The sequence below is a fragment of the Capricornis sumatraensis genome, chromosome 20, assembly GCF_032405125.1.
Source record: "Capricornis sumatraensis isolate serow.1 chromosome 20, serow.2, whole genome shotgun sequence".
Classification (NCBI taxonomy): domain Eukaryota; kingdom Metazoa; phylum Chordata; class Mammalia; order Artiodactyla; family Bovidae; genus Capricornis; species Capricornis sumatraensis.
Genome location: NC_091088.1, coordinates 40503319 through 40526952, shown reverse-complemented (window position 1 = coordinate 40526952; position 23634 = coordinate 40503319). Strand labels below are relative to the sequence as shown.

Sequence of the window (23634 nt, the reverse complement as noted above, 5' to 3'; positions counted from 1 at the left end):
TCCACTTACCTGCTGGGTGAGCTCCTGCAACTCAGTACCCCTTGAGCCTCATCTTACTCACCTGTAAAAGAAAGAAGGAAAGTCGTTCCTTTCTCCTGGGATTCCCCCCTGGGAACTAGGAAAGACCTGTATGTCAGAGGTCCACTTGCTGCCAGCTCTTGGGCTGTGTTGGAGCCCTGCCCTTCACTTCATGCTCTGTCAGAGGATCCTGAACTGGTGAAAGTCACTTGGACAGCTGACCTATGAGATCTTGCTCAGCTTTGAGGTGTGAAGTCCCTTCGGGGACATGTGGGTCTGGCCTGACACTCCCCCAAACTTGTGGGAAGATTATAAGAAGGTAGCCTGTGTGGCCAGAAGAAGACACTGTGCCCCATAACCTTATTTAGGCCCTGGGTTCCTTGTAGAGAGAGGGCGGTGGGTACAGTGGCTTCCCTGGCTCTAGGGTAGTCACCTCCTTCAAGAAGCTGCCAGAGGAGAGAATCAGGGCATCAGAAGGAGCACCAGCAATTCTCCCCTCCCCACCGTTCCAGCTGCCACATCAGCACCAAGTCCGCCTCCCAGGAGCCTCCTTCTTCAGGGGATGTGGCCGGGAGTAAGGAGGCTTGGGGTTACCCTGCTCCATCCCCAACCCCCCGCAGGCCCTCTCATCCCACCCTCCTCTAGCTTCAGCGAGCATCAGGACCAGCCTTAGCTCCCTCCCCAGCTATGTTAGAGCCGCCCCACTGAGTCACTGCTTCCAGCTCCCTCCCTCCCCTTCTGCTGCCCAGTCTGCCCACCCCCACCCCAGCCAGGCCCCCTGTGAGCCTTGGTTAGACTTGCTGGCCAGCACATGTACCCCTCCAGAGCCAAAGACAAGAGGCCTCAAACCACAGGCCATACCTGACCCCAGCACCCCTGGGCACAGGCGGATAGATTCAGGGGCAGGGCCAGGCCTTGGTTTAGTCACTCTGCACAGAATGTGCATTGTAAGCCTCATGAAGACAGAGACCATGTATTGCCCACTTCTGTATTTCTTGTATCTATCACAGGGCCTGGAATAAATATTGAGGGGTGCCTGAGACTGGTCACACCAGCCCTGCCCTCCTGAGGCTCTCCACTTATGAGCCAGATGTAAACCAGAGTCACAAGTGGAAGCAGATTCAGAGGCTTAGTCAGAGAGGGCCACAGAAGAGACAGAGGGTGGCAAGATGCACAGCTCCGGGATGGCAGAGAGACATAGAAATGGGGACAAACTGGGCCTAGTGGGGAACACTGGGGGCTGGGCCTGGAGCCAACCTGAGCCGCTGACCACAGCAGGGTCTGTGGGCTGAGCTTGCAGGACTGAGCAGTGACTCATGGGGCCCAGCTCTGTGGCTCTCCTGGCAGCAGAATGTCCTCACAGCAACCTTTTCCACTGAGATCATGAAATGGGGATGGGCCTCCCTCCCCTGCCCCTTCACCAGCCAGCTCCACATTTCTTACCAACACGAGCCACTCAAAAATGGAGCGGGAGCTCTGTGCTTCTATGGGCCTAGTGATAAGAGAACCACAGTCATTGCCCTCATTCCACCCCAAACCTTCCCCTCTTCAGTACTGCCCTAGACAGCGCGGGTGACAAATGCTCTACGCCTTCCAGACCCATCTCACCTCCAGCCTAAATGAGCTCTAACTCCTTAGTGTGGCATTTGAAGCCATCCGGAGGCATAGTCACAGCCTTCCCGTCCAGCTCTTACATAGGCCTGGAAAACTCACCTGATCACAAGCTTGTCGCAATATGTCTCCCTGTTCGTGGAATGCCCAGGTGGCACAGTGGTAAAGGATCTGCCTGTCAGTGCAGGAGACACAGGAGATGTGGGTTCGATCCCTGGGTCGGGAAGATCCCCTGGAGGAGGAAATGGCAACCCACTCCAGTATTCTTGCCTGGGAAATCCTATGGACAGAGGAGCCTGGCAGGCTACAGTCCATGGGGTCACAAAGAGTCAGACACGACTGAGTGACTGAGTATGCAGACATATGCACACTTGGAATGCTCATGCTCATCCCTCCAGGTCAAAACCCTTCCTCCTTCAAGGCACTGGAGGTTGTTCCCACCATCCTGCCTGGTCAGATGGTGACTCGTTTGCTTTTCTGTATCCCAGATGCCTGCCTCCCCTGGTTTTCTTACCCTCAGTCTGCTCATCTCTGACCAACCATTTTCTTAGAAGTCTCCCCATTTTTAGTTACCCAGCTTTAGGCCCAGGAGCCCCTCCGCACCCCTTTCCTACACCATCAGTTGTGGATTTCATTTCTGAACCTTCCTAATCTAGTGATTTTTGAAGGATGTGGTCTCTCTCTCCTTCTGGAGAGCCGGTTCAGATTACAGATTTCTGGGCTCCCGTAGACCTGCTGAGTCAGAACCTTGGGGTAGGCCCAGGAATCTGTGTTTGACAAGCTCCCAGTGGTTCTGACACCAGGGTCTGAGAATAGCTGCCGGCCGTCTCCAACATAAGCACCTGCACATCCCTGGGCCTCCCAGCAGGTCTTCCATCTCTAGCCTTTCCTCCTACCGAGCCTTCCTCCACATAGGCTTTCACCCATCCTCCCCCCATCACCAGCTACATTCATGCTCCCTACTGCACATCACTGCCCACACTCCCTAGGTCACTATTCTCCCAGGCTGCCATCTCCGAAACTCGGCAGGGTCACCCCACCACGCCTTTGTGTCCTTGGCTGGCCTCTCCCCAGCATGTCACTCGCTGCTCCTTGCTTCTCACTGTGTGTGCTCCAGATGTCTTTTGTTCATGCTGCTCTTCCCACCTGACATACAGCGACATAGCTTCACCCATGCTGTCTGAGCCCCATCATACACACACACTCATACCCCTCTCAAAGCTACCCCCCTCCACTAGATCTCCTCGGGCCTCACAGCACTTTCTATGCTCTTGGGCTTGTAACGAAACACCAACAATGACTAACATTTATAATCCTTTACAACGGGCCAGGCTGTGTACTAGATTCTTCTCATTTCATCATCTAATCCAGACAGCAGCGGTATGAAATAAGCATCCCATTTTAGAGATGAAGACACTGGAACTCAGAGAGAGTATGTAACATACCTAAGGTAACATACCCAGCAAGGGAGGGCTGGGACCAGCTGCTCGGCCTTACTGCAGCCGACTATAAGCCGTGTGAGAGCAAAGCCTGAAAGTCATTCTTCCTTCTCTTCCCACATTCCCCAGGCATAAGTCAGAAAAAAGGCTGACTAAATGTGTAAGCTTTGCAGTGTGTTCAGGGTTTCGGATCTGTGAAGACGAACGACAGGTCAGTGATTACCTAGGGCTCAGCAGAGGGTGAGGAGTGAATGCCGACAGTACAGAGTTTCTCTGGGAGATGATGAAACTGTTCCAAACTTAGCTTGTGGGGAGGGTTGCACAACTCTGTGAATACGTTCGAAAACCACCAAGCTGTACATTTTAAATGGGTGAATTTTATGGTGTGTGTGTGTGTGAGGTATCGATAGAAAGGCCCAGTGGAAACTGGGTCTGCTGTCATCAGGGATTTCTATCCCTAGATGTTTCTGGACCCCACACTCTCCAATTTGTATCAGAAACACTCAGGGTAACCAGCTCCCTGGAGATTGTCCTCCCACCCGCCATGTGTGGAACACATCTGTTCATTTGTCCTACCGCTCCCTCCAGGCATTTGAGGAATGTTTATCTGGTGCCAGTGTGTGTTGGCTGCATCTTTGGGCACCTTGGCATCTGACCTCTGGGGTCTTTCTTCCTGCAAGTCATTCCCATTTTGTGGACTCCCAGTTCTGTGACCCCGTGCCCAGAGAACAATCCCCTGGACTTGCTGCAGGCTTCCTGTAAGGTGACGTAGTGGGAAAGAATGGGAGCAGAGGGAGGGCCATAGGGCCTAACAGTCCTTCCCGGGACCTCCTCCCACCGTCCACCACCCATATCAGGGAAGCCCTGGGTCACAGAGTAGAAAGTTTCCATCTCCCTCACCACATGCCCTCTTGCCCTCTTCTCACACCTCAAAACACCCAGACACATGGGCGCAGGACACACATCCATCTGAGAGATGTTTAATGTATCTTAGGTTCAAGGTACACAATTCAGGGCAGGTGCTAACCCCAGGAAAGTCACCTGCCACCCAGTCAGCCCCCTTTCCATTGTAGTCAGGCCTCTCAGCCCCAGAGCAGTGGAGCAGTGATCCTGAGATACCTAACTCCTTTCCTGTTCAGGAAAAAAACGAGACAGTGTGGGAGGCCAGAGGCCACCATCTCCCCTCCTCATAAATCTCAGACCCAAGGATCTGAAAGGTCCAAAGCCAGGTGCAGAGCAGCAGATCCCCAGAGTGATGCCAGCTAGGAAGCAGCCGTGACCCGAAGCCTGGCCCAACCCTGTGGCCTCAGTCCTGGAAATGGAGTAACTATTGCCCCAGAGACTGGCAGCAAAGGGGGGAAGATAAAGCAAGGAGTGGAGACAGATTCCCACTGCCCCAAACCAACTGGCTATGGGTAGCTGAGACAACAGGGTAGCAAAGCCTGCTGCACCTCCCAGCCCAGTCCCTCTGAGGACCAGCCCCTCGTGGAGCCTCACTGCCAGGGTACTGTCCTTGAGCTGACGCTAGGGCAGGGTGGAGTGTGGGACAGCCCAGTGTCAGCTGAGGAGAGATGCCCTTGCTTGGGGGACAGGAACTGCTCCCCAGGAGGACCCACTGGGGAAGGGGCATGAGCTCCCCTTGTCTCTGGGCCTTGCCTCTAAAACGTCTGGACTGGGTCTTGAACCAGTTAGGGCCTTATTGAAAGGGAAGGTGGCAGGAGTTTAGGAGCAAGGAGGGTGGTGAAAAGGGTTCCTGTGAGGACCAGCCCAGGAGATCCTTCTGACCCGCCCCAAGGGAGCCCAGCTGCTACTTCAGTACAGGCCCCTCTAACCCCATGTCCGGTTGAGTGGGCTTCTCTGCCCATTGTGTAGGGAAGACTTCATGGGGGCCCCGGCCCCCTGCTCCTCCCCGAGTCTCTGGGCTACAGCCGGCCACCTTTGTTGAAGTGGATGCACCAGTGGGAGTTGGCGGTGCCTGGGCTGAGATGGGTGTGGTCCTCGTGTCCCATGAGGGGCTGCAGCTCCTGCTGCCGGGGGATGTCAGCGCTGCTCTCACTGCGAGAACGGCCCGCCTTGGCCAGGCTCGGGGGGAAAGCAAAGCAAGAGTGAGGATCAGAGGAGAGGGGCAGCTTGAGAGGGGCCTGGGGCTCTTCCGCGGCCCGTGGGCGGGGAGGCAGGCGGGTCATGGTTGGGGCCTGAGTACACGGTGGGGATGCCAAGCTCTCCAGGGACGAGATGCTCTGGTTCCAGCCTGTCTGCATGTCCACGGGCACAATCTTGGTGGTTTCTGAGGACACATAGACGGCCAGGTCCCCCTGCCCACTCTTCCAGGGCAGCTCCTTCTCCGCACAGGTTGGGGATGGGGGGATGATGCGTGGGCTGGGGCACACCTCAAGACTCCCTGGGGACAGAGCACACACACACTCATTGCCAATCCAGTGGACACTTTCTCAAGTATAAGCACAGAAGTTCATTCTGCAGTCACCATGCAGAATCCATTTGTGCAGTTATTGGATGCACGCCTGGCCAAGGGGAAGCACCACAGCTGGGTTTGCTCCCCACTGTTTCCCCAGCACCTAGCACAGGACTGAGCATGTAGCAGTTGCTCAACAAATACCTAATGAACAAATGAAAACAACTAGAACAAAACAAAGCTAGAGCAAGGCAGGAAAAAACCCATCTATGATCAGCCCTCAGCCAACTTGCAGTGCCAGGCTTAAACCACATCCTGCTAGGCCCCCGGCCCAGGGTGAGGAAGATCTCGAGGCTTGGCCACTGCGCTCCTTGCCTGAGTTCCCACCGCAGCCCTTTGGTGGGACAGAGTCCAGGAGTCTGAGCTCACGAAAAATTAAAACAGGCTAAAGCTGAGCCACAAAGGGGATGCCAGAGCACGGGGGATGTGAGCCGAGAATCCCAGAAGTGCAGGCACCCATAACGGAAAGCTCAGCCACGGCATTACAGAAAGGCTGAGGCTCTGAAAGAGGAAAGCAGGGAAGGAACAGCCCTCTGGCTGTCTACCACCCCTGCATCTCCAAAGTCAAGCTCAGTGCCTTGCCTATAATAGGTGCTCAGTATGTGTCTGCTCACTGATAAAGTCCTGAGCAGTCCTGTGAACCTGACTTCAAGTGCTCCATGTTATGAAATGTACTGATGCTGTGACTGAGAGTGAAACTACCTCCCTGGAATGCTGTGTTAAATTTTAATAACAAACTTCAGTGTTCACCTTTAGAGGATATCAGGTAACTATTGGTCTGAAAACTGATAAGTGAAAGGAAAAATTCAAGCATTTATCCATTCTTCCCTATATGAACTGTACCTCAGACTGACTAAGTAATTGATAAGGGAAGGCTTTTTAATACAAGAATTCCTGCTAATCAATGCAAACAAAAAATAGACATAGAATATCAGCATTGCGCAACCCAGAATGAACTGTTGGATGTGGCAGTGATCACCAGTGACTGGAAGACCACCTGATGAAAAACTGACAGGGAGTTTGATAATGGGTGGCTCAGGCTAACAACAACTGAAGCCAGTAGTCAATATTAACCTACAAAAAGAGAGACAGCCAGATGGTATATGCTCCCTGGTGAGATGTAGTGGGAGGTATAACATCACCACCTATGGAGTATGCTTATCAAGTCTGATCTAGATTTAATTACTGATTTGAAGGAAATATAAAGGTCAGTGAAACAGACATATTAAATGATGCTTAGGGGATGCAATCAGCAAAATCCAGACAAGGAAAGACTAGGGGACAAATAACCAAGTTATTTCAATAAATACAGTGCAAGGAAAGAAAGTATGGTGGGGGGACCTATAAATCAGGGTTTTTCAAACTTGACACTGTCACAGGTAGGAGCAGAGACTCTGCTGTAGGGAGCTGTCCTGTGCATTGTAGGGTGTTTAACAACATCCCTGGCCTCTACCCACACATTGTAGAGGTACCCTGCCTGGTGTGACAACGCAAGATGTCTCCAGATAGTACCCTAGGGCAGGGGTCCCCAACCTCCAAGCTGTGGACCGCCACTTCCTGTCAGATCAACAGCGGCACTAGATCTGAAACAAGGTGCACAATAAATGTAATACGCTTGAATCATCCCCACCCATCCCCAGTCCGTGGACAAAATGTCTCCCATGAAATCAGTCCCTGGTGCCAAAAAGGTTGGGGACCACTGCTCTAGGGGACAAAATCACTACTATCTCCTCAAGAACCAGTGTTATAGGTTAAAAGAGACTTAGCCACCAAATTTCATGTGTGGGTCTTTGTCTGGATTTTTATTTGGACAACCTACTGTAAAATGAAGACAATCAGAGAAATTTGAACACGGACTGGATATCTGATAAAAAAGATTTTGGATATGATAATGGTATTGTGGTTATATTTTTAAGAAGGATCCTTATCTTTTAGAGATACTTGCTGAAGTATTTGGCAATAAAGTGGTATGATATTTGCAATTTGCTTCAAAAGAATCCAGTGAAGAGAGGGGCATAGTGAAGGTGTAAGTGAAATAAGATCAGTTAGGAGTAGGTAATTATTGAAGATGGGTGGTAGAGAGATGAGAGTTTATTCTACTATTCTGTCTACTGTATATTTTGAAATTTTCTGTAATGGGATGTTTTTTAAAAGACACCTGAGAATTCTTGAGCCAACTGGCAGTGGTAGTTAGCATTCTGAGTTCATTAGGTCTCCACATACGGAAGCACATATATGTTGGTTTTTATCTACAGTAATGCCATTTTGATGAATGCAGGCTCCTCTCTCAGGTCTGGCTGCCACCCTTACGGGGGCGCTGTACCTGAGGGCTGGTGTGCTGAGCATGAGTCACAGCAGAACCTGGTGTTAGGTTTGCTTATCACCTTGTGTTTCTCGCCAGAGTGTAAAGGGAGGCAAGTGAAATGGCTGTGAGCTTTGGAATCAAATTCTGGTTCTGCTGATTTCTAGACAAGTCCCAAGTTCCTTTGAGCTCGGTTTCGCCATCTTGATTGTTGTGAGGATTGAATCAGATCATAGATGTCAGATGTCTGACATAAAAGAAATGCTGAGTAAATGCTGGTTGATGAATGAATGAACAGATAGGCAGAGTGACTGTCTGGAGTAAAGGCCATCAGCAAAGGGGGAGGAAGCCAACTGTGTAGCTCCAGTTTGCTCCAGAGGGAGGCAGGCAGGAGGAAGCCGTTACCTGAGACCTTGCCCTCTTGGAGGACCTCACTGGTGGCCCGAGCCACAAAGATGATCCCCTCGTCATCCTCCTTCTCTGTCTCCGAACTGTCACTGTCCTCCTCCTCCTCAGACTCCACAGTTAAGATCACGGCAGCTGGACAGGGACAAGAGCTGAGTGGGATTGGCCAGCCCAGTAGCTGCCTCTTGGTACCGCACCACCCGGAGCCCAACCCCTTGTCCGTCTAGGAAGAGCCCACAGTTGGTAGAGACACCTGCTTTGTCCTGTGGCTGTTACAGCACTGGCCTAGGGGGGTGGGGGAGCTTGATAGGAGGGGGCATGGGGCTCCAGAGCCCCAGGAGGCAACAGGAAAGACAGATCCTCAGAGGAAGCATCAGGGACTCACACTTCCCAGCACCTTCATCTTCTCTCAACCCTAGATCCCATCGTCAGCTGGAAGCATAAACATCTGGAAGGCTGGAAGGCCCATCAGTGTGCAGCTCTTCTAGGGCCCTGGTTTTACTGCAGGGACACTGGACCCCAGGGCCCACCCATCCTTCAAGGCCCAGACCAGGCTCCATTTATGACACGTTCTCCAGGTCCTCAGGGTCTGTAGCCTGGAGTTAGCTCTCAGGTGTCACAGACGTCTAGTAACTGCTGAGACCTGTCCATCTAGTTCTAAGGGGAAGAGCCCCAGCTCATGTCATTGAGTGCCATGCAGAGGAGGTCCTTCAGGCTTCCAGTCGATGGGCCCCTGCCCTTCCCCTCCCAATCCCATCCTTAACACCACCCCACTCCCTGCTTGCCTGTGTCATGGAAGCCCAGGTCTCGAGGAGGTTTCCCGTTTGTAGCCTCAGTGTTAGCCACGCCATCCTTCTAAGGACCAAAAAAAAAAGGCCTAAGCCTCTTGCCCTGACTCCAAACCCCAATCCTGTCATCTGGTGGGGTCAACAAGAAGATAGGTCTTCCTGATGCCACACAGAAGGGAATCTGTGTCAATTATAGTGGTTCTATCATCCCTTGACCCCACCCCCCCACCCCCAGCAAGTGTTGTAGAGTCTGATGGCCCCAGCAGAGATGCTCAGTACATCAGCCTGGGCTGAATAAGAAATTCATGGAGTCCCCACACCCCTTCCCCAGCAAGGAATCTGCCTCTTTCCTGCTCACTCCACCTCTGGTAGGTGGTCCTGCTGTCTTGGGCAGGTGACCACAAGAGGCTGCTCTCCCTCTAAAGGTTTCACCTTCCTCTCTGGGGCTCCAGGAAGATGCAAAAGGGAACCCAAGCTGCTGCAGCCCCCAGGTCCCCGAGGCTGGATTCCAAAACCTGTGAGCTCAAAACCGCATGCCATCAGCCTGCAGCTGCAAACAGGAGTCCTAGAGAAAGCACATGCCTTCTTGCGGCCAGCCTTGCGAGGTCGTGGCTTGCTCTTGGTGAAGCAGATGTTGTGCTTGGTGGACTTAAAGGACTCCAGCCGCCGCTTCATGTTCTGCTGGAAGACTTCCTTGTCCTGGCGCTCCTGCGCGTCCTCAGAGATGAAGTGGCGGCTGCAGCTGGCTTTGTACTGGCAATGACAGCCCCACCCTGCCATGAGGCTTGGTGTCCTGCCGCCCACAGGAACCCCACGCCACAGCCCCAGGGTCACCATAGCTCCTACCAGCCTGCTGTTTCCAGAACTAGCCATGGAGTGAAAAAAAAAAAAAAAAAATAGAGACCCAGCCAGACTCTATATTCTCAGTTCTTTATCCCAGAACCTACCCCCTCAAATTTGGCTTTCCTTATCCCCTCTTGCCCTCTCCCAGTTTTCTCAGATGTGAAGTGACAAGACACGGGGGATCCTGTGCCCTGTCCTCAGGGCTGCCATGAAACCAATTTCTTTCTTTGCACCTCAGTTTATCTGAGCCTAGTCCACATGCCTGGCCCATTTGCCTTCTTGTGACTACACAGGACTCTGTCCAGCTGGCCCTCCCCACTTAGCCCTTTCTGCAGCTGCCACCATGACGACTCAGGCTGCAGGAACTTCCACGACTATCTCTTGCCACCTCGGATCCTCTCAGTCCAACCATACCTATGCCCAGTTCAGTACCACTCCCACCGTCTGCTCTTTCCAATTCTTCCTCATAAAGAGCAAGCCCACTACACCCTCACCTGACCTGTCTCACCTCTGGCCGTGACTGCTTAGCAGCCTTTTCATTACCTCCTGGTAATTTCCCAAAGTACCACCCACGTGTTCCCAATCAGTCTTGTCCTGCCGCACACCCCCAGGCTGGTTTCTTTCCTTTACCCTTCATATTTTCTGCTTCCCTGAGCCCGATCTAAGAATCCCCTTTAAGTCTCCTCCCAACTGCCCTCTTCTACACACTCATGCAGAGGTGTGCCTCTCTCCCTAGGGTGGGGGTGGGTGGGTGCAGAAGCCCAGCTCCTTCACAGGGCTCCTCACTCCCCACTCCCTGCCTCCATCAGTTCCCTTCTCTCCATCAGTTCCTCCCTCCCAGTCCTCCACCCTCTTGCATCTTCAGTCCTTCCCTGGCCACCGCCCCCTGCCTCTGCTTTTAGACCTGTTCCTGCCCTTACCTCCTTGAAAAACGCCTTTCCATTGACACCATTGCCTTGCTTTTACTGCTAAACCTTTACACTTACATTCTGACACTTCCCCTAGTACCCATTAATTCCTTGAATGTCAGAAATAGAGCTGGAGTGGGAGCAAGGGGGGTTGCCTGACTGCAGCACCACTGTGCAGTTTTCTGCCAGGTCATCAGTACCTTGGCCTCTGGTTAGGCAACATCCGTGCAAAGTCCAGCCCTCCTCTTGCCCCAGGCCTCTGAGACAGCTCTGAGGGGCATCAGCTACTGCCCCTCCAAGGGCTCCTTCTCTCACCTTCTCTGCTGGCTCCCCTTCCTTTTCTTCCATATGCATTCCCCAGCATTATCCTTGGCCCCCTCTCCCATCTCAAAGCTCTCCCCAGTGAAAGTATCGACTCTCTCAGTGCCAGCCAGCACAGTGATAAATCTGTGCTTCCCAGACACCAGCCATCAGACCAGCTGCATTTCAGCCCCCTCAAGGGGCTTATTAAGAGCAGATTCCTCATCCCACTCCACTAATCAAACTCTGCAGGAGGTGAAGTCAGGAATATGTATTCTAGTAAGCTCCCCAGGAGATTCTGATATAGCCAGGCCAGGAAACCTCTGCTGTAGATTGCTTCCAAATCTTTTTATCTCCAGCCTGTCTGTCTCTCTCTTTTAAACTATAATCTTGTGTTTCTAACTGTATACTAGACACTTCTGTCTCTAATGATATTTCTGTGAAGAACATGAGGAATTATGGATTGCATGCTGGCATAACTAAGTGGATTTAGAACTGGTTCAGTAACCATACCCCCAAAATTCTTGATCCAGGTCAGTCTGGAGGAAAGTCTTTAGTAGCCGACCACAGGGCTCTGTCCTCAGCTCTATCATGTTCATTTTTATGTTGATTTTGATGAATACAGAGTTAACAGGCTTTACAGAATTTTATATGATGTGAATCTGAGGAGATTTTTGGTGACCTACATGGGATCCAAACGATGGAATGATGGGCTAAATCAAATAAGATCACATTTTAACAAGGATAAGCACAATCATAATCCAGTTTTTTTTTTAGTCGACTACACAAGAACTGGTTGGACGAAACTCATTGACCAATCTTACATACACACACACACATCAACAGCCAGCCAATCATTATGTATCAATACTTCCTAATGTAATACAATAAGAAATACATAGCATAGCTATCGAATGTTCCTGAATACAACCAGGCCTCTAGATTGAACTACCAAGAAATACAGGGTACCAAGGATAACATATCAGATACCACCTCTGGAGTACAATCAGCAAAATCTGTAAAATGGAGAATTTTCTAAGACGATATATCCAGTTTCTTCAACAAATAAATAAAAAGGAGGGAAAAAAGGAAGAAGAAACTATTACAAATTAAAAAAAAAATAAAAAGACATACTTACTAAAAATGCAAAGTGTGGACTTTATTTGGATCCTGACTTGAACAAACCAGATGAAAAAAGGTATGTATTGAACTCTGGCTGGATATTTGAGGTGAGGTGAGAAGGAATCACTGTTACTTGTTGTATGTGGTAATGGTACTATGGCTTTTTTGGAAAAAAAAAAAAAGAATTCTTGCCACCTAGAGATACATATGGAAATATTTAGAGATGATATGCTGTCTGGAGTTTGCTTTAACATAATAAAGTGTAGATAGGGTGTAAGGGGAAATTATTGGAGCTGAGTGATGGTTAAATGAGTTTCTTTATTCTCTCTAGTTTTGTGAATGACTAAAATTTTCTATAAGAAAAAGTAAACCTAACCAAAAAACAAAAGCTCCACAGGTTGGATGAGACAGGGTTTCACAGTCATTAACTGAGGAAGACATGAGGGGTGATTGCCTGATTGTACGAACAGTGTGAGGTCTCAGGGTGATGAGCCAGAGCTGGAGGGATCCTGGGCTGCGAGAAGAGAAAGGCAACTTCCATAACTAGAAAGGTTAAAGGTCCCCTGTGCCTGGCCCTGGCCAACCATAACTAGCATAACACCTTCCATCTGGGGCCTCTTTGGCCACAGCAGTGAAAGCCTGGAATCCTAACCACTAGTCCACCATAGAATTCCTAGGGGCCTCATTTCTAACGGCTGAAGAAGACACACCAGGGACAGAAGCCGCTGGCCCGAAGGCAAGAAGGCCTCTGTGTGGAAGGAAGCTGTTTTGACATCTTTGCAGGCTTTTGCTCTGCAGAGGTGCAGAGTGTCAAATCAGGCCCAGAGGGAGCAAATTAAAGGGAAAGAATTCCTGTCTCTGTAGAAACGGCCTTGACTGTTAAAGCTGCCAAGAATGGTCACAGCTGGCTTCTCATTTCAGAAAGGTTCAAGGTAATGAGTGGCTGCCCCCTTGCGGGGTTGCAGCGGATTCCTGCCTGGATGGGTTGGGCCTTTCCAACCCCGAGGTTTCACAACCTGCATGGGACTCACTCATGTTACCTAAACTGGATGTCTGCCTCCCCCAGGTTAAGCTGCACCCACAGGCCTCCTTGGCACTCCTGCTTCTGTCTGTGACCCCCATCAAGCCCTCTATAACTCCTCTCCTTTTCCTGGCAGATTTTACAGTCCTTTGTGCCCTTCTTCCTTCCAGCCACTCAGCTCTAATCTGCAGTGTTTCACTCCAGCTTCCCAACTGGCTCTCCCGGCCTCTCAACTCACCCCGTCCAATTAGATCTGCTCTCTGCTACCAAACAAGACATCCTTAAACCATCCTTGTAACAGGCCAACCTTTCTCAAAACAACAACAACAAAAAAAACAAGACTAAAGGTTATAACCAACAAGATGAAGCCCATACTCTTCAACTGGGCATCTACAGCTCTCTACAAGCTGGTGCCAGTTGCCTCTTGAGCCTTGGATCGCAGCCTCCCCAGACCTCACTCTCCCTCAGGACTCAGAGGCCCTGCCTGCTCTCACCCTGCGGCGTGGCTTGTAGAGGCCTCCGCAGAGCAGGTGGTGCATTGCCGTGTCCTCCCGGTCCCGGCCACTGCGCACCGTGTCAATCACCTGCAGATCCAGACACGCTCCACTGCCACTCTCCCTCCTGCAGGCGGCGGGAACACGTGTGCTGGGGAGGGGCTGGGGGGCGCGGACCAGGGAAAGGGAAGAAGCAGAGGGGCTCACAGATCTTGCCCAGAAGGGATTCAGAGAGAGGGCCCAGTAGGAAGGAGTGTGGGGAAGCGGGAGGGGGCTCCAGGACTTACAGCAGGTTGGTGACGGAGGTCTCTGCCACGGAATTGCGGCTGGGCATGGAGGGCAGAGTGAGCCCAGAGGAGGACAAGACGTGGCCTCCCTGCAGGGGCCGTGTCACAGGTCAGATGGCAGTCAGATGAAGGTGGCGCAGACAGAGCGGAACAAAAGGAATAAAACCAGTTAACACACTTTGCTCTCGATGTTCCAGGGACTACGCTAGGTGCTTTTTTATACTGCACCTACAAAACTCTGTGACAGAGGTACTCTTACTGTCGCTTTCTTACAGTTGAGGAAACCAAAGCTCAGAGAGGATAAATGACTTACCCAAGGTCACAAGCCTGAGATGATAAGAATCTGAGCCACGTCTGCTGATGCCAGAGTCCAGCTGTCTCCCACCTTTCTGCACTGCCCACTAGATTCTAAATGTCAGCATCAGGCCGGGCTCATTCCTGTAGCTGCCACTTCACAAGTCCATGGAGTCTACTGGGAATTCCCAACTCCCCGCTCAGGGCCTGCCTGCCTGCTTGTCACTGCTTCCTGCCTTGCCCTGCTGGCCACCCACCCATTCTCCATTGTCTGCTGGCCCACCTGATCCACAAAGCTGATGGCGTCCCGGATGTTGAGTCTGTAATACACATCCCAGATCTGGTCCCGGATGCGGTAGGCTGAGCGCCGCATCAACAGTTGACTCAGGTACTTCTTATCAAACTGCTCCCACCTACAGAGGATGCCAGGCCCCATCCTGAGTGCTGGCCCTTCCTCAGACAGGGCCGGGGCACCGCCAGTGCGGGGCCCACATCTCTTGGTGTGGGCGTTGGTCAGGGAGAATCTGGAAGCTGGTCCCTGCCCTTACGGAACTGACAGCACCTGACATTGACGAATTTATGATGTAACTATAAAATCACAACCATGATAGGAACTACAAGGATATTATAGAGTCTGATGGGGATTTGTCCTAGTCAGGGAAGCCTCCCTAAGGACATGATGCCTGTGGTAATATCTGAAGGATGAACAGAGGGATTAAGGAGGCGAGATGGAGGGGAGGGAATGTTCTAGTAGAAAGAACAACATGTGCAAAGGTCCTGGTGGCCAGGGCAGGGGGAGCATGGTGGGTCCTGAGTTTCTAAAACGGTTCGTTTCATTGGCAGGCCGAGAGTCAAAGTCACAGTGGACCACAAGGTGGCTGGAGTCTGGAGGTGCCAGACCACACAGGGCAGGGCCAGGCAGGCCTCACTGGGGAAGCTTATCTTATCCTGAGAGTACGGGGACACCAGCACTGCCTGTCCTATGGGGACCTGTGGGGGGCTTCAGGGACAGGTCACCCAGCCTGTGCCTGGCTGCGTCCCTTCTCAGAAGTGTGGTATGTCCCCCATGCTGCCCTGGCTGGTGGGGGAGGGGTGCTGCTGCTGAAGGAGCCTGGGTGCAGCTCCCTCACCTGTCCCTCCAGTAGTGATAGCCATGGTGCCCCACAACGTCCTCCACTGCAGCCAGAATGTGGTCAAAAGTCTAGAAGGGGGGTGGGTAGGGGTACCGGATCAGGACTCTGCTCAGAATAGGAGAAGGGAGAGAGGGACAGGTGGGGGCATGGGGTTCTGGTACCCACGTGCTCATGCAGCTCCTGGTTCAGGGTGGGTTTGTGATGCTCACTCCTCTTCACCTTCAGCCACTTGACCAGTGGCTTGATGGTCAGGCCCTATGGACAGGCAGCTGGTGAGCCCTGCCCTGGCCAGTTCTCTGCTGCCTTTCTCTCCCCATGGTTAGGCTTCAGCTTCCATATCTCCACCTAACTGCTCTCAAAGTCTGGGAAGTCAAGCCCCTGCAGCCCCCAACAGGAAAAGGAGCCCCTCTCCCATAGGCTCCAGGCCTCCCCAGGGCCTGCCAGACCCTCTCCCCATCTGGCTTCTTGGGTGCTCCCACCTGCACAATGACTGTGAAGAAGACCACCACAATCGTGGTGGCTACAAAGTAGTCCTTGGCAGGGACCTTGGTCCTGTCCAGGAGGATGACGAGAGCGAAGGCCACAGCCCCCCGCAGGCCCCCATAGGACATCACCACCTGGTCAATCTTGTCCAGAGGGACCAGCCGGAACTGATTCAGCACCCACGTCTGCAGGACTACGCCTACAGCAGGAGGGAGGCCAGTTGGAGCAGGGTGTTGGGAGTGGAGGGCACTGGCTGCAGCTGGCACCCAGTATCAGGGCTCAGGTCTGAAGGGCTGGGAGGGCTGAGCAACACAGGGAGGACAAGGATGTGGACTCAGAGGGCGAGATGAGCTGGGGTGGGGGGCAGGGGCAGGGGGGGTAGGAAAGCAGAGGGTGCCGGTTATACCGAGGGCTCGGAAGAACAGGATGAAGAAGAGGGTGCCCAGCACCAGCCCAGAGTCCCAGGCCCACTTGGAAGAGTCCACGGCCGAGATGCCAAGCAGCATGAAGATGACGGTCTCTGCGCAGCTGGCTAGAGTCTTCATGGTGTACTTGACAGCTGTGCGGGACTTATGGGAGATGTTGGCCTCCACATACTTCTTACAGCCCAGGCCACACATAGTCACCCTGGGAGAGGAATGGAGAGTCAGGATGATGAGGAGGGGCCGCAGGAAGCACAGCCTCTGGGGTCTGAGCATGCACAGGAGAGGATGCCCGTCACAGGATGTCAGACTCAGAGCCAAAACGCAGTGAGGCATGGAGCCTGTCCCAGGCTGGTAGGGGTAATCCTGGGCTAAAAGGATCGGAATCGCCAGGCTTCCCACTCTAACCCTAACCCTTCTGGAGGGGAAGGCAGGGAAAACGTGATCTGACTGGCACAGACTGCCTGAAGCAACTTTCAGAGTTCTGTAGCCAGCAGAGCCATGGCACCAGGCCTCAACGTCTACGTGTGGCTCAGCGCACACCCCAGAGAACACTCTGGGCAAGGGAAAATTGGGTTCTGGGGGCCCAGGACAGTTCTAGAAGCGGGTCCTGTAATGTTCCCTGAGGTTAAATGTCTCCCCTGGGAAATTTGAAGCTCCCACTCGGGGAAACCTACGGACTCCTCAAGGTCCTGCTTCTGTCTGTGTGAAGGGCAACCATCTCCAGTGCCCCCTCCCAGCTGCCTGCGTGCTCAGCGCCCCCAGGACTCACGCAAGAATGGCAGAGAGCGAGGCCATTTCAGCGGTAAGGTAGGCTGCATAGGCGAGGAGGAAGACCAGCAGCGGCTCGATGATGCGGACCCGCTTGGTGAAGCGTGTGGTCAGGGCCAGGAGGAAGGCAAAGACTAAGCCCACGGCTGCCCCGCCCAGACTGACCACAAACAAGGAGGCTGGGGGAGGAGTGGGTTGTCAGCACGAGCCCTGGCCGGGACCCCTCCAGGGCCAACAAGACTGCTGCCTGGCGGGGAGTGGAGGAGGATGCCCACCATGCTCCCCAGGGGTCAGGAGTGCAGGAAAGCCCCTCCTTCTTGGGTTCTCAGGGCCCTGTTTCTCCGTGGAGGAGGGAAGGGAGGGATGAGGCACCCCAGCAGCATCCTCTGTCCAGACGCAGTGGGGGAGGGGCTCAACAACCCGAGGGAGGCAGCCTCCAGTGCCCACCGAAAGGGGGGAGATACTGACCGACTCCCTTCAGGTAGTCAGTGGCCCGCACGTTGGCAGAGCCCATCTCCACAAAAGAGTTGCAGACCTTGTACAGCACCTGAGTGAGAAGTGGTGCATCAGGAGTGATGATGGGGCAAGGCGGAGACAGGATTTCTTCCCCAGGGGATCTGGAGAAGGGTCTGAGCCTGGTCAAAAGCATGGCAGCGTGGGGTCGAGCAACAGCAGCCCATTGTGCACTCTCACCACGGTGACTGCATCGTTGAGCAGGGACTCGCCAAAGACGATGATAAAGAGGGTCTCGTTGACGTGCACCTCCTCAAAGACAGCCAGCACAGCCACAGGATCCACTGCTGAGATGAGGCTCCCGAACAGCAGGAAGTCCAGCAAGCCAGCCTGCACTCTGGGGGCTTTCGAGGGACAGCAGACGGTGAGGTACTGAATTGCCTACAGCAGCCCCAGCAACAGGCTCAGACTGTTGAAACAAGGGTGCCCCGAGAGAACTTGGGACGGTGAAGAGCGCGTCAGCCTGCAGGTCAGGAGACCTTAGGTCCTGAGCCTAAGGACTGTCTTTGCCACTTACCCACTCTATGACACTGGCACTCTCACTGCCACCTGACTTCTCATAAGCCATACCTCCTCATATGCCTGCCTGACAAGACTGCTGCAGAAATCAACCAGGGAAATGGCTACAAAACTCTGTGTAACCTGGAGAGCTAAGATGGCACTGACAAGAAAAAAACGTAGCAACAGCAATAATAACCACCATCAGGTGGAAATAGGCTGCTGACTGGCTTTATTAGGAGAACAAAAGAGTGCCTTCTCCCACATCATAGTTCTCAGCCTAAGGAAGGCAACATGCACAATTCTCAGCGGGAGGGGGAGGGGCTATCCATCCACGAGGGCTGAATACGGTATGGCAAGCACCCACCAGTGGTGGGACTCGAACATCCCATGCAACCTCTGTGAACCTCAGTTTCCACTTCTACATACTGAGAATAATAGTGTCTACCTCAGAAAGTTCCTTATTTAACCAGTGCCTAATACATAGTAAGCACTCAGTAGTTATTACCTATTACCGGGATTACTATGATTATGGTCTGATGTCCTCCCCTCCCTTCCTGCTCCCAAAGAGTCCACTGACCCCATAGGAAAACCAGGTTGGAGACCTGAGTGGAAATTGCAAACCTCCCCTTGCCCCTGGGAAGAATTATCAACTTTCAGGGTTGTGTGGGTTTGGGGCCCAGAAAATGAGAAGGGAGCAGAACAGGGCCGCCTGAAGGCAAAGAGCTCAGTAAAATGACCTTCTCCTGCTAACCTTGGACCTGATATCAAATGAGTTTAAGGGCCTCTATTTCCTTGTCCACTAAATGGGATAAATGATACCCCCAGCAAGGTTGATATGAAGAGCCAGTGGGATGAGCAAAGAGAATATCTAGTGTAGTGTCTTGCATTCTGCAGACATATGATATGTATTTATTAAAATAATAAAAACAGAAAACCACCCTGATGTGACCTGGGCAGAGCCGTCAAAGGGATGCCTCAGGGGAGCCAGGCTGGCAAGTGGCAGTGTGTTAACAGAGGGCAGGAGGAAGCAGGGTGGCAATGCAGGCTTCCCAGACTTGGCAGGCCATGCACAGCTGGGAGCCAGGCCCCTACTCAGCTGTCATCTGCAGAAGCCCAGACTCATCTGGCAGGGACCTAAATGAAGGCTGCAGGCCAATCTGGAGCACTGCCCAGTTGGGAAGGACCTAAGATGGAGGTCTCAGGGTATGGCTCTCGTCAACATAGGATCTTCAGAGCTGGAGGAGAAGGGAGCTGGGCAAGGAGTCTGGCAAAGCCCCCCACGGCTGGTCCACATCTTAGAGTCACTCACCCACAAGTCCAGCCTGCTGCAGGCCCCAGAGGGCAGCACCTGTTGTGAAGGCATTCCAGAGTGTGCCCACCACAGCATAGGTGAGGATGGCACCCAAATTGTCAAAGAACAGCCGGCTGGGCATGAAATAGCCTGAGTCCAGCACAATGGGAGGCAACAAGAAGAGGAAGAAGGTGCCTGGCTCCAGCTGGTACTCCGCTTTCTTGGCCACAGCCAAGACAATGCCCCCCAGTGCCAGTCCCAGCAAAATCAGCAGACAGCTCTCGGGGACCAGAGACGTCACCTTCCGAGACAAGTGAAACACTACAACACAAGAATGGGGTGGGAGGTATCATCAATTTATGAAGCACACGTGCACGCACACGCGCGCATACACACACACACACATGCACTGGCCTATAGCCTTTCAGTCAGATATTTATTCAAGGTCAGGACCCCCAATCCTGGAGGAAGAAGAAATTCAGGACTGCTAGAATCTCCAGCCTCCAGAGCTCCAAACTCTCCACTGCAGCCACCGTTGTCTATTTCTTAGTGCTCCTGTCATGGTAACCTAGGTCTCTGCTTACTTTTTCCACTTCCGAAAATACCCAATCCTCTCTACTGTCATCCTCAAAGGACCTCACCTTTTTCTGCTCTCCCTTATCCATTGTCGTTATTTGAACCTCAGCAAATATTAGGTACATTTTTATGCATAACATAGTTGTAAAAATCAGGGCCTGTGGAGTCAGTCTCCCTGGGTTCAAAGCCTAGCTCTTTCATTTACCAGTTCTGTGACTTTGAAGCAAATATCTTCACTTTTTTTTTAAATTGTTGGGCCGGGTGTTAGTTGCAATATGCAAAATCTCCAGTTGCAGCATGAGGGGATCTAGTTTCCTGACCATGGATGGAACCCAGGCCCCTGACACAAGGAGCTCGGAGTCTTAACACTGGACAGTCAGGGAAGTCCTAGTCCCTTTTTGACTTGCAGTTTTTTCATCAGTAAAATGAGAACAAAGACAGTACTGATCTCGTAGGATTGTTGCAAGGTTTAAGTAAGACGATCTGCTCAAGAGCAGTTAGCCCAGCGCTTTGTAGTAAGTGCTCTATAAATGTTACCTTTTATTCTATTATTGTGTCCTGCCCTAGACCATAATGCATATTATACCTCCTAGGAGTACAGCAGATCTCCTAGCCCTGTGTGCTCTTCCATTATGTAGGCTCACTAAGGGCTCAGTAGTTTTAAAAGCAATAGATTTAGCAGTTAGACCTCTAGTCCTTCTTGTGGCTCCATCCTATCCTAATTGTGTGATCTCAGGCAAATTATTTAAATTCCTGAACTTCAATTTCTTCTCCTGTAATATGGGGGAAAATAACCTTCACAGGGTGAGGATAAAAATGATATAGTGTGAATGTGCCTAGCAGAATGTCAGATACATAATAGGATCTCAACAAATGTTAATTCAATATGATTCTGGGGGAAAGTAATAACATATCTGACCCTTGGAAAGAAGAGGAGGTATGGAATGATTTTCTAGCACTATTGCCACTCCTACCTTTGCCTCATCATATACTCTTTGGGCTTTCGATTGGGCCCTGGGCCAGGTGAGCTGGTCTCCCCAGACAATCCTTGGAGTGGTGGGTAGTGAGGGACATCTTGGTGTTAAGCTGTATGAGACGCAATGCTAAGACAGTGCCCTTTGGAAGCTGTACCCAGAGAGCCTAGGACAGTGCCTGGCCTGTGGTGGGATCTACCTAAATATTTGGTAGGGAATAAAAGGGAAAAAAAAATCCTAGCAATGAAGCTGGGGGAAGGTATTTCTGAACATTCTACCTATCTCTCCCCACCCCTAATCCCAAGGATTTTTGTTGTTGTTGTTGTTGATGAGAAAAAGGCTCTCTTCAACCTCTTCAACCTCCATAGGAGATGTCATCCAAGCTAGAAAAAGAACTATGATTTATGGGGGAAACTACAGCCATTGCTGCAAACCCTAAATAAGGCAGGAACTCTCCACCTGGCAGACTTCTCAGCAGACCCAATTTTCGTTCCCAGATCTGAGGCTCCTCCCACCTTGCTCTCATTGCTGCCAGGCCCTAAGGTGAGCTCAGCTACAGCTCTTCCCACACTCAGCCCTACCTTTGGTCCCCCTTTCCTCTCCTTCAGGGACCTTATTCCATCCTTATCTCCAGAGCATGCATTAATCCCAGCACTGCAATCCAAAACCCTTCACAAAAGCCTGTTCTCTTACAGAACTAGGCTCCTTGAAGGCATTTCAAGCACCATTTTCCATTATTAATGGGCTGCCACAGCAGAGTGGAGAGCTCCTCTGTTCCTGCCCAGCCCCCACTCCCAACTGTGTCCCTGGGGGAAGAAGGGGGCAAACTCTAGACGGTGCGATTCCTATGTGAAGACTGTACTGGTGAGACTGGGAGTACAGGCTGTGCCAGCTTAGATGGGGAGTGAGTAGCAACGGCTCAGCTATAATTAGTCACCCCCACAGCGCAGTCTGCACAACAGGGAGAGGGAGGAGGGTCTCTGGTGGGAGGAGGGACCACTGGCTGCTCAAAAGTGGGGAGGAAGGCGCAGAGGCAAGGAAAAGCAGCTCTACTCATGAAAAGGAGTCTGAAGCACAGCCCTCAGTACTGTGCAGACTGAGGGAAATTGGATGTGTGAAAGCCTCTAGGGCAGGCAGCACATAGTAAGGCCCAATAAATGGAAGTTTCCCATACCCTGAGGTGGGAAGAGGTAGACTTGAATTGGAAGGGGGGAGACACAGCTGGGCACAAGAAGGGGACATCTTTAGGGGATAGAGGGGGATAGAGGAAAAGTGGCATTTTGGCCTCCCAAGAGAATGGACATTAGGAGGTGGCCTCCAGGGAAGGCTGCTTCCTCGGGACCAGGATGCTAGGGTTTGCCAGAGAATACCATCCCCTCAATGTCCCACACGCCCAGACTGCTGACAGGGGCTGGAGATTGGTGGAGGGGAGCCCAGACCAAAGAGCTGACTGCAAGGAGAAGAGGGGAAAGAGAGGGCAAAGTAAGCTAGGGATGGGGTCGGAGAGCGCTGGGGCGGCCCTCTGAGAAGGCAAATCCTCAGGGCTCCCACGCGAGAAGGGGAGGAGGGGGATCCACAAAAGGAGGCGCAGAAACAAGGTGAGAGCCCGGATTTGCGGAATCGGAACCTAAAGTCGGGGCACTCTGCAAAAATCCGGCCCGGATCTGGGGACTAGGGGTTGGGGGCGGGTCCGCTGCCCGCCGCCCGCCCTGACGCACGCACACACGCACTCACCGATTTTAGCCAGGCTGGCCACCAGGATCCAGAGGGCTACCAAGTAGGGCGCCTCCACCTCGTGCCACTGCCAGCGGAAGAGCGCCAACCCTGGGGGAGGCTCACCCGGCGACCCTGGCTCCTGGGTGGGCTCTTCGGTTGTTCCTGCCCCCGCCAGGGGCAGCCCGAGCAGCGGCAGTGCGGCGCGCAGCATCCTGCCGCCTGCCTAGCACCCCTCCAGGCATCGCACGGCCGCCAGCCCCGTGTCGCCGCCGCCGCCGCCGCCGCCTACCGGCCTCCCCCGCGTCACAGGCACGTGGGGTCCGCTCCCCCCAATCCCGGCTCGGATACCCCCAACCCAGGTCCAGACTCCGAGACCCTGTCCCGGGCGTCCGTAGTCCGGACGCCTGCCCCTCCGCTCTAAACCAGTCTCGACTCTGGAAATCCCCCAATGCATCCCTCCCCCACAAGCTTTGCAACCTGGTCTTTCAAGCCCGTTCCCTCAAACCCTCCGCAAACCTCCCCCGATCCGTATTCAGAGCTGTGAGCGGCCACAGTCCCCAAGGGCCGCCGGGTCCCACCCGCCGGCGGCGACAGCCAGTCGTGGGAGTGACGAGGGTCTTCCGAGTGGCGAGGTATAGGCGAGAGGAGGGCGGCCCCGCCACCGAGAGTGCGGTCGGCGACTGGCAGCCGGCCCCCGGTACAGAGGCCGCGGACCCCGGCGCTGCCCCGTGCAGACTGCAGGGGGCAGTGCGCTGTCGCCTTCAGCTCAGCCCTCGGGAGCCTAAGACCCCTGTGGGCCCCGCTCACAGACCAGAGCTGCGCACGCGCACTAGGCCCTTTTAGAAAGCTGTGAGGGACAACTGTCCCCATCGTCCCCAGAAACCCCAAGGCCCAGATTGGGCCGAGTTCATCTCAGGCTGAGGAGGACTCTCCTCCTCTTCATTCACCA

The 23634-nt window shown here is 52.9% G+C and overlaps 1 protein-coding gene across 4 annotated transcripts; it reads right to left on the bottom strand.

Moving 5' to 3' along the window:
• Positions 1 to 4819: 4819 nt before the first annotated feature.
• Positions 4820 to 22896, bottom strand: SLC9A5 (solute carrier family 9 member A5). 4 transcript variants are annotated; one of them, XM_068992339.1, is made up of 16 exons: positions 22704 to 22896; positions 19438 to 19740; positions 17808 to 17971; positions 17583 to 17661; positions 17116 to 17293; positions 16328 to 16548; positions 15918 to 16120; positions 15604 to 15693; positions 15436 to 15506; positions 14589 to 14718; positions 14012 to 14100; positions 13725 to 13851; positions 9619 to 9789; positions 9034 to 9103; positions 8249 to 8383; positions 4820 to 5469 (listed from the first exon to the last, which is right to left on the bottom strand). In XM_068992339.1, the coding sequence occupies exons 1-16, from the start codon at positions 22894 to 22896 to the stop codon at positions 4991 to 4993; spliced, it is 2703 nt and encodes a 900-aa protein (XP_068848440.1). In that variant the 3' UTR covers positions 4820 to 4990. The 4 variants fall into 4 exon arrangements, with proteins under 4 accessions (XP_068848440.1, XP_068848441.1, XP_068848442.1 ...); XM_068992340.1 differs by having other exon boundaries at positions 9034 to 9100; XM_068992341.1 differs by lacking the exon at positions 19438 to 19740.
• Between the last annotated feature and the right edge of the window lie 738 nt (positions 22897 to 23634).

What these genes read in the sequence shown, in the direction of transcription:
- SLC9A5 (XM_068992339.1), bottom strand. Translation starts at nt 22,896, where the DNA reads ATGCTGCGCGCCGCACTGCCGCTGCTCGGGCTGCCCCTGGCGGGGGCA. An exon ending in CCTGTTCTTCCGAGCCCTCG is followed by an intron (nt 16,121 to 16,327) that starts GTATAACCGGCA and finishes CTCCTGCTGTAG; the next exon opens with GCGTAGTCCTGCAGACGTGG. An exon ending in TATCACTACTGGAGGGACAG is followed by an intron (nt 14,719 to 15,435) that starts GTGAGGGAGCTG and finishes CATCCTCTGTAG; the next exon opens with GTGGGAGCAGTTTGATAAGA.